This window comes from Mastigoproctus giganteus, chromosome 7 (assembly GCF_048544385.1).
Source record: "Mastigoproctus giganteus isolate SK-2022 chromosome 7, ASM4854438v1, whole genome shotgun sequence".
NCBI classification, from domain to species: Eukaryota; Metazoa; Arthropoda; class Arachnida; order Uropygi; family Thelyphonidae; genus Mastigoproctus; species Mastigoproctus giganteus.
The window spans coordinates 34684955-34699314 of NC_143581.1; the positions used below are offsets into that span (position 1 = coordinate 34684955).

The 14360-nt window shown below is 37.4% G+C and overlaps 1 protein-coding gene across 1 annotated transcript in view; it reads left to right on the forward strand.

Annotated features, from left to right (window-relative positions):
- par-6 (partitioning defective protein 6) overlaps positions 1–14056 on the forward strand; it is a 45445-nt gene extending 31389 nt beyond the window's left edge. The window contains exon 3 of the mRNA XM_090376829.1: positions 13233–14056. Within this exon, the coding sequence (XP_090232955.1) occupies positions 13233–13900 (668 nt within the window). The 3' untranslated portion in view covers positions 13901–14056. The remainder of the gene's footprint in view (positions 1–13232) is intronic.
- Positions 14057–14360: the final 304 nt, after the last annotated feature.

Consider the following 14360-nt stretch of genomic DNA (forward strand, 5'->3'; position numbering starts at 1 on the left):
TGCCTTCATAAGGGGACATCTAGTCATGATTAATCTCAATATTGAGAAAGCCTTCGATACCGCCTGGCGGTATGGTGTACTTCAAGATCTTCAATTTTTTTGGCTTGAGAGGTCATCTACCGCAATTTATACAAAACTTCCTATGCCACAGAACGTTTCAGGTCAGATACATGAATAATCTATCCAAAACATTTGAACAGGAGGAGGGCATACTGCAGGGTTCCATTCTCAGTGCAACATTATTTGCAATTAGAATTACAAACATGACACGGGATAATACAGTAGAACCATACACGACCTAATACAGTAGAACAGTACATGTTTGCCGACGACCTCATTATCTCTTTGCAGCTTCAGATTCTCCATTGCTCAAATAGAATCATGGGCGTTATGAAATCGTTACTCCATAGAAAAAAAGAAATCACTACAATTCATTTTAGTAAAAAACAAAACCTACACCCACATCCTAGAAATATTTTTAAAAAAACAGCCTGATACCTGTCGCCAACGATTTTCGCATGTTAAGGTTATATTTAGATAACACTAAATTTTGCCTCCCATATAGCTTACCTTTGAACTAGTTGTCTTAAAAAACTAAACATCCTAAGAGCTGTCTCTGCCATGTCATGGGGTGCTAACAGAAGCTCCCTCTTGCACCTCTACCGAACCTTAATCCAGTCATGTTTGGATTATGGTGCACCCATCTATGACTCTGCAAGGAAAAGCTCCCTGTTATGTCTGAATACCATACAGCATAGTACCCTCAGGATAGTTTTGGGAGCTTTCAGAACATCTCCGGTCCACAGCCTATATATTGAGGCACATTAACCCCCCCCCCTCTGCAACTCAGGAGGAAAACTATTGTGTAATTATTCATAAAAAATTAAAAGCATTCCATCCCACCCCAGCTGGCAATACCTGTTTGATCTTCAGTATACCAAATTATATCACAATAAACTGCCCTGCAGAGGTTCGACTGCAAGAATTCATGATCATTTTTTTTGGGATATTAAATTTCAGAACATATTCCAAGACCTTGATACTCCTGAACCTCCCTGGACTGAATGCTCACCTCTCTGCAACAATTTCTTTTTAAGATGATGAAAATCTTGTCTGGCAAACATCAACTTTCAACAGCTCCATAAAACTCATTCATTGGAAAACTCGGATAAAATACCTATCTATACTGATGGCTCCAGAACAGATGCAGCCGTAAGTACTGCAGCAGTTTCTTCCACCTCAGTTGCTGCGTCTATTCCTACAGAATGCAGTATCTATACTGCAAAATTATTTGCAAAAAAATTGGCTCTAGATAAAATACACAAGTCATATCAAGCAATCTCTGATATACACAGACTCCTTAAGTGCAATCACTGCCATTCAGTCTACCACTTCGCCCTCTCGTCCCATTCTTAAAGAGATATGATCTAAGTTATTTTACTATCAAACAGCCAACTAGAAGGTTACCTTCTGCTGGAAGCATCAGAGGTAATGAACAAGCGGCAACTGCTGCTAAACACCATCACTCAGGCTCTTCCAGGCAACTAAAAGTGCCCTACGCCGACTACAAATCCATCATTAAAACAACCTGTAGGAAACAATGGTCTCGCCTCTGGAAAGCTCAAATAAATAATAAACTGCTGCAGATAAAAAAAAAAGAGCCAAAACTGTGCACATCTAGTATCAGGAAAAGCAGGCGACAAGAAGTAATTCTAGCAAGGCTCCGCATCGGTCATTCACATTCAACTCATCTGTATTTGCTTATTTGTTTTTTGTTTCTGTGTTTTTTGCCAGTCGCAGCTAACAATAAAACATTCTCATTGAATGTCCCCAACTTTCAACTATCAGAAAATCAAGCTTTATCTCCCTATCCCACTTGCAGAAACTGTTAACCTTATTACATATTCTTGGCAATGAAGCAAATTTTGAGGAACTGTTTATTTATTTGAAACATATAAATCTTTATAATAGTCTGTGATCACAATAACATGTGAAATTTGTAATAAGCAAATATTGAACAGGCACAATATGGCCCAGAGGCCCTTGTTCCAAAAAACCCAAAAACAACAAGACTTCAGTTATAGCTCGGACACAGCATGGGTTTGTTAAGAGGAAGTCTTGTCTGACTGCATACAGGTCTGGAGGCTTAATTTTAGGAAGGATGTAGAGTTGCTTGAGCATGTACAGAGAAGGGCAACAAGATTGATGAGCGGAACGAAGAGGTCCTCTTAACAAGAAAGGCCTAAGTTCTGCAAATTACTGTTTCTGGAGACTAGGCACTTGCAAGGTGATCTGATTGAGGTGTATAAAGCCTTGAATGGTTTGAGCATGCTCAGTGCTGATGGGATTTTTCCACTTGCTCAGATTATGAACCCGAGGGGGCATAAATTCAAATTGAGGAAAGACGGTTGTAGAATAGATGTGCGGAAGTTTGCCTTTAGTCAGCGGGTGGTTAATTGCTGGAACAAACTTCCTATCTATCTTTGTAGAAGTTGATAGCTTGAATATATTTAAGGCAGAACTAGACAAATATTTGGAGTGAGTGGATGGGTGAAATGAGAAGGGTGGGTTTTTTTTTTTTTTTTTTTTTGGCTGATGCTATATAATCTTGATTTCTTGCATCATGTGTGCCTTTGCTAATGTTAGTCATTCTATCTCATAGTATGAGGCCTTTGCCCTTCAATATTTTATAGTTTATACTACTGCATATCTTTGGGCATCTCTCATATTGTGGAGTTATACTTCATAACTGGGTTGTCACTATTGGAATACCTACCCACCCACTGAGGAGAAGCCACCAAGCTTTGAAACGGTGTCATCTCGGTGGTATCCGCCGAGAATAAGTAACAGTAGTCTTCTCCAATGGTGAAGTGGTAATTATTTGAGGTAGTACAATACCATGGCAACTCGTGAATGTATTCACAATATGAGATATAATCAAAACGATGCCAAATTTAACTTATTACTTTGGTAGATAACTACGTTAACTAATGCATTTGCACTTACCCATATTGGTTCACCCTCTGAACAGCCCATAGGCTACAGGTGGGATGTATAGTGCCAGGAACAACAGATCTAATTACAAAAGTCATTAAATAATCACATAATAATATTATATAACATGTATAATTGTTATAGTATTGTATATACAGACAGTCATTAATACAGTAATATCTGAATCCAGTTTACAAATGTACAGTACCAGGAGCAGTGTTGATTGTTACACAGGTGTAGTTTAAAATTAGTCTATATCAGTGGTTTTCAACCAGGGTGTCACCACAACATTCCAGGGGTGCTGTGATTTGGATTTAAGTTACATATTTTTTAGTAACTTACTTAGTAATAAGCAGAATGCCACCAAAATTAGTAAGTAAACTATTCGAGGCATGGTGAAAAGGATCCTGTGGAAAAAAAAAAAAAAAAAAAATGGTCCAAAATTTGTTGATATGGCAATGGGAAACAAACGAATAATGACTCTTTCTGCAGTAAAGTGATGCTGGAAAAGCTGCTGTACTGGTCGTGCGATATGAGGAGCCCCATCTTGCATAAAAATTGTCTCATCCAGGCATCCTCTTTGCTGCAGTTGAGGAATAATGAAACTGCTCGGCATGTGATGATATCTTTGTGCTGTAATGGAAAAGGTGGCTGCTCCTGCTGGGTGCAATTCCTCGAAAAAGTATGGCCCTAGGATGAAATTTGAAGTCACACCACACCAGACGGTGATTTTTGGCGAGTGCAATGGGATTTGCTGAATAGCATGTGGTGCTTCTGAAGCCCATATTCAGCAGTTTTGAATGTTGACAGTCCCATCGAGATAAAAATGGGCCTCAACTCCCCAAAGGATGTTCCATGGCCAGGCATTGCGCACTTCCATTCTGGCCAAAAATATTAAGAGCAAATGCCATTCGTTTTTCAGGATCATTTCTTTGCAGCTGCTGCTGGTGACTGATCTTGTATGAATAATAGTGGATTAGTTTCCAAAGAATTTTCCACAGAGTGGAATATGGGACATCCTATTGCCTCGCTACTCCCCATGCGCTGCTACTAGTTCCAGCAGCTGTATCCTATCCATGGATTGGTCGATGATAGCGTTTATAACTTCCTCTGCTACCTGAGGTGAAACAGGCTTCCTTCCTCTTCCAGGCTTAACAACAAAAGACCCAGTTTCCTCAAATTTGTTAATCATCCTTCTAACTGCAGCAGCTGATAAAGGACCTCGACGCAAGTTCTTATAGCGTCTAAATTCACGCAAAGCGGCTGCTGCATTGCATCCATTAACTTAGAAGAACTTTGCAATTAAAGCGCAATCAGGAAGAGTGAGATGCATTGTTAACAGTAACTTACAGAATACGTTTACGTTGTGTCTTTATAGCTCTCTGCTGCTGGGAAAATTAAATTAACTCAGATTCATGCAAATTTTCTGCCCTCTTAGGTGTCTTATTTTTTAGTTTGGATTTAAAACTGTAGTGCAATTCAATTTTTTTTTTTTTTTTTTTTTTTGCAAAGAGCACAAATAAAAATTTCTAATTTCATTAAGGTTTGTCTTAGTTATTTATTTGTTGGTACTTTGTCATCTTTCCTCTTGTACAGTTCCATATCTCATATTGGCAGATTTTGAAACTTTTTTTTTTTTTCCCCCCACGGGATCCTTCTCCCTGTGCCTTGAATAATTTACTTACTAATTTTGGTGGCATTCCGCTTATTACGTAGAGCTACAGAGAGCTCTGAATAGGGTAATTCTGGCCACCCTGTATATATATATATATAATTTGTAATTTTGTTTATAGTTATATTATTATAATAACTATTATATAACATTTTTTTAAATATTTTATATATATATATATATATATAGAGAGAGAGAGAGAGAGAGAGAGAGAGAGAGAGAGAGAGAGAGAGAGAGAGAGAGAGAGAGAGAGAGAGAGAGAAAATTGGATCTAACAGGCAGAAAATTGAGTGGGGTGTCACAAAATAAAATAAATTACTTAGGAGTGCCGTTAAAAAAGGTCGAAAACCACTGGTCTATATATATATCTATATACAAATTTAGTTCCATATTTGTGAAGGAGATAGACCAAACTATTGTCCTTTTTACAAACATATATCAACAGAATTATGAGTGAAAGCTGTAAGATTCAGCATGTTTCCATGCATCCTGAGATGGAGTTGTAGGGCATTGCTTCAGTGAGTATGTCATAACCTCTGACTTGGAGGGTTTGGCATTCAGGCTAAATTAGCTGAGGTGAGTTGCAAGGGTGGTCCACTGTAGCCAACTGGTTAGGAGTGCAGTAGCACACACTCTTTGAGTAAACTGGGTTTCAAGTCCCTGACTTCTAAATATGTCGCTCTTCCAACCTGCACTGGATCAGCATGGCAGATTATGGTCCATTTCTCTCAACATGAATTGCTGAGGAGGCTTCCATCCTGCACTGGATTGATAATAACTGCAGTTTACCTTTACCTTTTTTTTTTTTTTTTTTAAGTTGCAAGGAGACTGAGTTTGGTGTTGAGGGTTTGGGTGATTTGCCGTTAAGTCTCCACCAGGTGGAGACTTACGGCAAATCACCCAAAGTCTCCACCAGGTGTGAACAATTTGTTGTCAGCATAGCTGAGAAACTTGTTTAAATTTTGCATGAGAGGGGTAATTAGGGCAATTAAATAACAGCCCAGAGAGGACCTCCCCTTGAGAGACCTTTACTGAGATCATTCACGTAAGTGTACCTCTTGCTCTGAGCTTAAGAATGCAGTTCCCAAGAAGTGATGACAAGAGGTTGAGAATATCACTCCATGTTTTATTGTTGCACAAACAGAATATAAAAAAGGGGGGTATTTAGACAGCATTGAACACTGCTTCAATGTCGAGAAATGTTAATTGCCATCCTCTCCTTGCATTCAAATGCAGGAAGAAAGGTGTTTGTAGTTGTAAGTAGATTTTTCATAGTTGACTGGTGATGGAATGAGTAATGAATCCAGAGAAGTAGGTCTAGTAAGATCTGTTTCGTCAGGACTGGGAGCAGAGCTCTCATCAGTTTAAGAAGGCAGGAGGCATTTGAAATTTGCCTGTAGTGCTTCACCAGGATCATGTTGTTTACTTTAGTCAGTTGTCTGATTAGGTAGGTATTCCATTGTTGTGGAATACCTCCCCAATCACTTCAATGCATTGCTCCATATATATAGTCTTGGAGCACTGAATTGAAGATCCAAAGTAGTGGCTGTAGATATATGGGCTGAGATACCTGAATATGAACTGAGGAATGCTATCAAGGCTAATCAACTGTTACCTTAATCTCTACAGAGAGGAAGTTTTTATGTTGAAATTTTGTATGTAGTAAGCTGGGGATGGTGATCTGGTTAAATTTTACTAGGAAAAAGATCTATATATTTGACTTCTGTGCTAGGGAAAATAATGGAGTTGGTTAAAGAGGTAATGCAGATCACTTTTGACAGAAACACAGAAATTGCAGCATGGCTTTAAGGAGAAACCTTGTCTGATCAATCTGATTAGCTACTATGAGTAATTTTGATATTATATACTTGGATATCAGTAAAACTTTTGATACTGTTTCACAACTGCTGTACAGATTGGGGCAAGTTACTGCTTTGGATAAAGGGATGATTAAGTGGTAGGAGATAGAGTAGCTATTTGCCATTGGTTTTTCCCTTTTTGGGTGGAGGGCTGACTTAATAGTCAGATGTTTTCAAGAAGTAATGGAGTCAGAAATAATATTCCAGAAGCTGTTACTTTTTTAAGCCTGCTTTCCAAACATTGGTTTATGAGATTGTCATGTGTGTATCTGTGTTCTCTCCCTAATAATATTTGTTTTACAGTCCAATTAAATTTTTTGAAGACTAATGAACAAGGCAAATGTGTTATGGGTTAAAATTAACTCTATAATATCTGTGTAAATATACCATAGTTTACCCATAAATTTAGTTACCTTCACAATGAGATACCAGGTATTGCACTACTTTGAATAACAAATGCTTCTCTAATAGAGGAGACTACTGTTATTTATTCTCAGTGGTGTTGCATTATCAGGGTACCTGCCCACCCACCAATGAGTAAGCCAACAAGCTCCAAAACAGTGCCGTGTGGGTGGTGGTGCCTACTGAGAATAAATAATAGTAGTCTCCTCTACTAGAGAAGTGCCGACCAGACTAGCCAGGTGGGTAAAGTGCCTGCCTGGCAACCCAAAGGTCACGGGTTCGAATCCCGCCTTGGGCTTGGATCAGAGTAAAGTGCAAAAACTTTGGAAGGTGCATTATGGCCACAGAAGCCGATGCACCAACAACTAACAAAAAAAAAAAAAAAAACTAGAGAAGCATTATTTATTTGAAGTAATGCAATACCTGGTATCTCATTGTGAAGGTAGCCGCAATATGAGATAAAATCAAACAGTGCCTTTACACTACTCAGGTAGTTAAATTTATGGGTAAAACTATTGTGTATTTACACTGATATTATATAGTCCAGTTAAGTGTAATTTATCATATACAGCTACTGTCCTCATCGTGGCATTTAGGTCCCCTTTTGGGGTGGGGTTAATTTTATTCATTGAAATGAGGCTCCCTAACAAGGGATGCACTCTTATCCCCCCCACTCAAAATATAGGTTCAATCTGTTTTTTTTTATTATTATTATTATTCAATTGGTTAAAATCAACTAAAATCATTTTTTGAACTAAATTATGCAATAAATTGGAAATACCTGTTGATTAAAAATATCTGACACTAAGAGAAGCTTCAATTTCTGAATTGCTATTATCAACCAAATTTCATTACAAAAACCAATGTAATACAAAAGCGACTGCATTACTAACTAAAGAAAAAAAAAAATTAAACATCCCAGCACTGATCAAAGAAATTTTCATCTATGTATCACATAAAAAAGTAATGTGTGTTGATATGGAATTAATGAAAGTGAGCTGTATAGTTTACAGTAGTAAAATTACAATTATAGAAAGAATGTTATTGTTTTGTGGAAAAATCGCAATGCCATGATATTTGATAGATTTCATGAATTCCATCAAATCAGGATTCCATGGGTAAGAATTGTGTTAAAAACAAAACTGAGATATCAAAATGCATGGTGCACTTTTTTTTTTTTTTTATGAAAACCCCAAACACAAAAGGTATCAAAACCTATAGTACTTAGTACCGTGCACGGGTTGAAGGAGAAGTATGGGGGGAGGGGGGATGCCGGAAACTTTGCTCTAGAGTCTAAACGTGTTTCACTACTTCAAGCCTCCAATAAGCAAAGTGGTGGTATTTCACCGGTTGATGAAAGTCATCTACCACCTACAATTACCACATATGGGCAAGTGGTTTATAGCCACTGCTCTTCATTAACCAATGTGAGTGGCATCCCACAAGAGTTCATTGTCAAGACCATTACTGCTTTTAATATTTATTAGCAATGTAGGCTTAGGCATATCAAGTTTAATGTTGAAGTTTACCCATGATACAAAGGTGGGCAGGGTGATTAATGACAGTATTCAAGGTATGTTGCTTTAACAAGACTTGGATAAATTAGACATATGGCTGATAAATAACTGAGGTTTAACGTTGATAAATGCAAAGTACTGCATTTGGGTATAGTGAATACTGTGTTTAAGGTCTAACGGCACCAGGGGTTTCCCCCATCTCTACGTAGTTCACATTGCTGCATATGGATATTGTGGTGTGTAGTGTACCATTGTTCTTCTGGCCATTTAGCCGCTGGGACCCTGGTGAGTCCCAACGTTGCCCATACTAAGCACCGTGGAGGCAGACCAGTCTGTCCTCGTATAGCACGATAGTTGCGTTCCTAGAAAACCTCGTGCAATGCAAAATCGTGCAATATAAACAACAGGCCCTATGGGAAAGTGGGGTTAGGTGCCGACCACCCAAGATTGAACACCATTTGGAACCAAAACATTACCAAACACAATAAATAATCGGGTAATTTTAATCGTTATAAAATACGTAATAAAAATAATATTATATTATAATAAAGTATTTTTTAATACTAAAAAAGTATTTTATACGAATAAAATACGTATTTTATTCGTAAAAAATGTATTATATTAAATAAAATAGTCGTAATAAAATACTTACGTATTTTATAATACGTAAGTATAAATTATAATACGTAAGTCGTAATAAAATATTGCTAATGCTTTTGCTTCTATTGTAAGCAAACTTGCTTTTTGTTTGATTTTCTATCCAAAGAGATGACATCCGTTCCATCTCTTCCAATTCTTTGTGTCTTAATCTAATGGATTTTAATTACACTGAGTTGTTCCCGCTATGAAAGTTGTTTTTATTTTCTCTGCATTCTTTGTAATTCTCGGCGTTGCCTCATTTAGGTCTGTAGCACGTGCAATATCACATGGTCTTTCATTTCGCTCAAAGCGTTTCACAATTTCATATTTTTTCTCTATCGACAGAAGCGGACTGGCCATAAGCCTTACGGAGGAAACCACGGTCGGCCGGAGGCCGGTGTGATTTTGGCCATAAACCGTAGTATGAGGCCACTATAAATTTTCCCGGGTAAGAATTTTTGAGCCAGTCCGCCTCTGTTTATCCATATTGCTTTTTTTTCTCTCTCTGAATCTGCAGTGTCTTCGCCAGGACGCTTCCTTTTCACACCTTTTAAGTATTTTACTAATTTTTAGGGAATAAAGCACAATTACAAAACGAGGAGGCACGCTTGATACACATAAACAAAGCTGCGCGCGTGTAGCAACTGAATAAACAACACTGTAAAACCCGAGATACACTATTAACACCTCACATTTTACTAAAGCACATTTCTAGGGGTTACTACCATAAAACAATAAAAACATTTTCCAGTTGCGTTTCTACTAGTGGAATCTGTTATAAACTGGTAATAAACTCGATCTAATTGCATTTGCGATTACAGTATATCGATAGCTGGAATTGGGTTGGTTTTTACGTTATTATGGTGAAATGTGTTTCCCCTTCACTGATATAAAACACATAAATACATTTTCAGAATCTCCTTCATTCCTATCGTGTTGCGTTCAGTTGGGGTGATTCCGCGTTCGACTGCCATTTCTTGTAAACACAAAGGCGAATCGTGTATAAGCGAATTCGGTTCGTGTTATATAAGATAACGTTCCCCTATTCATAAATCGTGTATGATCGAATTCGTGTAATGCAAACACGTGTTATACGAGGACCGACTGTACACCAGTAATTTGTTTTACTCTGGCAGGCCCTGCCATCTAATTTCCTTTAGGCTAGGGCTTTAAAAAAATATATTGGGTAGATAATGCTAGAATTGGAAAAGCCCGGTGAACACGGTTTAATTTTGTGTCAAATTTAAATTTGGACGTGTGCCAGTGTACAGACAGTAGGGGAGAGAGACTGAAGGTTGGGGGGGGAATCAGAAGTATGGAGAGGAAAGAGAAGACGACCCCACCAGGAGAAAGTGAGGGTGTGGCAGGGAAGAGAGGGGACAACAGATCATCCCTGCCTCTCCCCCCACCAGGATAGGGAAAGAAAGTGAGTGAGGCTAGGTACCCTACTCAGATTGCCAACTGGCAAGGTGGCAGCTTAGCTGCATTCAAAGTCTTAGTTAGAGATTGTCCATTCCCGTGATTTCCTTGTCTTATTGTGGTGTCCAGCTTGGGCTGACGAGGCAGCAGTATAGCTGTGGTCTGATTGGAGAGTCAGTTTCGGTGTTTGTCTTGTCTTATCGTGATAAGAGGAAGATGAGACATCAGTTTTGGCTTCAACCAGCACAGTTAGTTATATGCAGTTTTGGTCCTGATGGGAGAGTGTCTAGTTTAGTGTTTGTTACATCAGATCGTTGTAGAGGAAGCGAAGAGTCTGTTCAGTTTTGTGATCAGATTTTTTTATTATTTTTTCCCCTTGCTGCATTTGGGTAGCGGTAATCTCAGAATAACATACCATTTCAGTGATACCAAACTTAGGAATGAAGTTGTGAGCAGTGCAGACAGCTCATGAAGTTCTGCCAGTGATATACATAATTCTACCAGCAGAAATAGATAAGTGGTTATCCCATTGTATGTGACAATGGTTAGGCCAGATCTTGAGAACTAGATAATATAGGTTTTTTGGGCTTCATTTTAGGAAAATGTAGGTTTGTTGGAAGGGTGCAGAGGAGAGCAGCAAGATTAGTTAAAAGTGTACTCTTACCAGAAAGGTGAGAGTTCTGTAAATTGCAGCTTCTGAAAACTAATTATCTGAGAGGAGACCTGATTGAAGTGTTTAAGGCTTAACATGATCACTGCCTTTTTATATTTGTGAGGGTCCTTTATTTGTGCCTTGAGATGCTGGAACAAGGTAGTGCTTTTAGTAAATGGATTTCATCTGCGAATAATCATCACTGGCATTTTGTATCAGGCACAAGTGTTTCTGCTACAATCAGTACATAGCAGCAATGCATGACACAAGTAACACAGGCATCTTGTTTTTTTTTTTTTTTTTTTTTTTTAGCATTTTTCTAACATCAACAGATGGATTTGAACAAGATTCAAAATCTGCATCACTCATGTCATCTGATACCGAAATAGAATTCTATTTCAGTATCAGATTACATATAAAGAGTTGATTCAATGTCATCAGCTTCAACATACTGCTCATCCCTGTTCCTTTTCAGTTCTGATATCCCAGGCTGTGGATCTATTTAACAACCCTTTAGGGTAAAATTTTATGGGAAAACCTTTTACACAAAATTTTATCAGTGGACACACACAATAAAGATGATGTTTGAAGTGAAACTTCTTTAGGTGTGCCCAGGCAGTTTTCACATGGAAGTAACTTACTTCCATTGATTGACAAAAATTTACACTGATTCATTTCCCCCCACCACTGTACCACACTCTGTACATAGCAGCAATGCATGACAAAATCAGTAGCCCTACAGCACAGCCATGGTGTAACTTGCTGCTTGTTGCATTTTAAATCGCTATATCTCGGCTTCTAGCAGTCTGATTTTAAAAATTTATAAGTCTCACTATTAGTCTCTGGTAAGGTGGCCAGAGACTAATAGTGAGCTCTATACTTATACATGCAGTGACCACTGAAACCACCTTGTAAAATATTAAACCACTGTAACATTGAAATAATAAACATTTCAAAAGAGTAAAGTTTTACTTAACTTCCGCTATGCCTACTAGGTGCACAATATTTTATTTATTTTTTTTTATTTTTTCACAAACTAAAAAATTTAAATTCATAATCGTTGAAAAATTTTACCTTTTTATTTTTGTGGAAAATACTAAATTAGATAAAGTAACTTCAGTATATGCAAAGAATATATGAAACTCAGAATAAAGTATACAGTTTTATAGTGCTCTCTAGACAGTGTGACTGATACTAAGCAAAATCCCAGCCTTTAATGCAATAGCCCATGGTTCAATCAGTCTGCCAATATCACTCAGCTGTTCATTTCATGTGCCATTCCTTATACAGTGCCCATTTATTAACCACAATTGAATGGAGCATATCTATGTTGAGGCACAAAAATTACAATTCATTTGGATGCAAGTTTACATTCTGGCAGCAAACATGTTAAATGGGTTGAGTAAACTAAATAAATGCAAATGATGTCTACTCTTTCTTGGACTGCACATATAAGGGACAAAAAGGATGGTTGCAGGATAGATGTGCAGGAATTAGCTTTCAGCCAGTGTGTAATTGATTGTTGGAAGAAACTTTCACATGGTGTTGTGGAAGTGAGTGGACTGAATAAAAAATTTAAAAAGAACGAGCAAACAGTAGTGTTTTTTTCTTTTTTTTTTTTTAATTTTGGCTGATGCTATATCAGCTTTGTGTTTGCAAAAACATTTTCAAGTTTTCTAGTTCTTTTCACGTAACTGAGAATAAGATTATTATCATGGCACAATCTTTCTCCCCCCCCCAATAAATTGATAAAATGAATGTTATGAAGCTGCACACTTATGAGTACTAGCGAGTTCTTTTTCACTCTTTCCGTTTACATAAGTCTAGTTTTATGGTTTCTTTCAAATTGACCATTGCTTAGTGGTTGGCTTGCATGTACACAGTAATTTGTTCTACACCTAACCTTTTACAGGAGACTAGATGGGTCATAGTTAGGGGGGATATTAACTGTGTGTGTGTGTAAGCCTTTTGTATGAATTTTAAATTATTAGAATAAACAATAGAAAATATACTTTTGATATAAATCAAAATATTGTAAATGCTTTTCAGTTTTTAAAGCTTATGTTCTTATTTTTCAGGTGAAAGTTGTGAAGAATTAAATGGCTATGGTAATTCTAGTAGAAAAAAGAAATTCCTCTCTCAGTATCTTTTACCGTCCATTCCAAAAAGCCGTCCCCATATTTCTATAAGTTTACCAGAAGACTTTCGTCAAGTGTCATCTATTATAGATGTAGACATTGTACCTGAAACATGTCGACGTGTAAGGTTGGTTAAACATGGTTCTGATAAACCACTTGGTTTTTATATACGTGATGGCACAAGTGTGCGCGTGACTCCTCATGGCTTAGAAAAGGTTCCTGGAATCTTCATATCTCGTTTAGTACCAGGAGGTCTAGCAGAAAGTACAGGCCTATTAGCAGTAAATGATGAGGTATTAGAAGTGAACGGAATTGAAGTTGCTGGAAAAACTTTAGATCAAGTTACAGACATGATGGTTGCAAATTCTTCCAATCTCATTATAACTATTCGTCCTGCAAACCAATCCAGTGTCGGGTTTCCACGTCGTGGTTCTGTAGGCCATTCTTCACAGCTCTCCCATGGTTCACACAATTCAAATCAATCTCTTCCAAGTGATGATGACCATTATGATGAGGATGAAATTAGAGATCATACTAATACCATGTTTTACGATAACACAGCGGAAAGGCCACAACCCTCACAGGATGATGGTGTGGTTACTCTTTAGTGTGTAATTTTGTTCTGGTTTGAGCTTATAATTGTATATTGTTGGTGCTGTTGAGTTTTGTTACAAAACAGAAATACAGTTAGCTTTCAGAAATACAGACACTGTTTGCAGCTATAGAAACTATTGTGTTTAAAATGCAGAGCAATTTTTTAGATATGCACCACACCAACTGATTTGATTTGTACTTAATGGTAACATTCCATACGTTAATGTGAAAAAACTTTTTACATAATTTTTTTTTGGCAAAACTTGTGATAATGTTGCTGATGGGAGGGAGAATAATTTGTACAGTTTGCATTAAATTCTCTTTGCTCTTAAAAGTGCAGTAATTTTGAAGAGAAAATTCAATGATATTTCTTTTCAAAGTAAAAAAATGTCAGGGTTAAATTATGCAAATTTGCATGCATGCTTAGGCTGCAATATTCACATTAAAATACAATTTCAAAATCTATTTCTCATA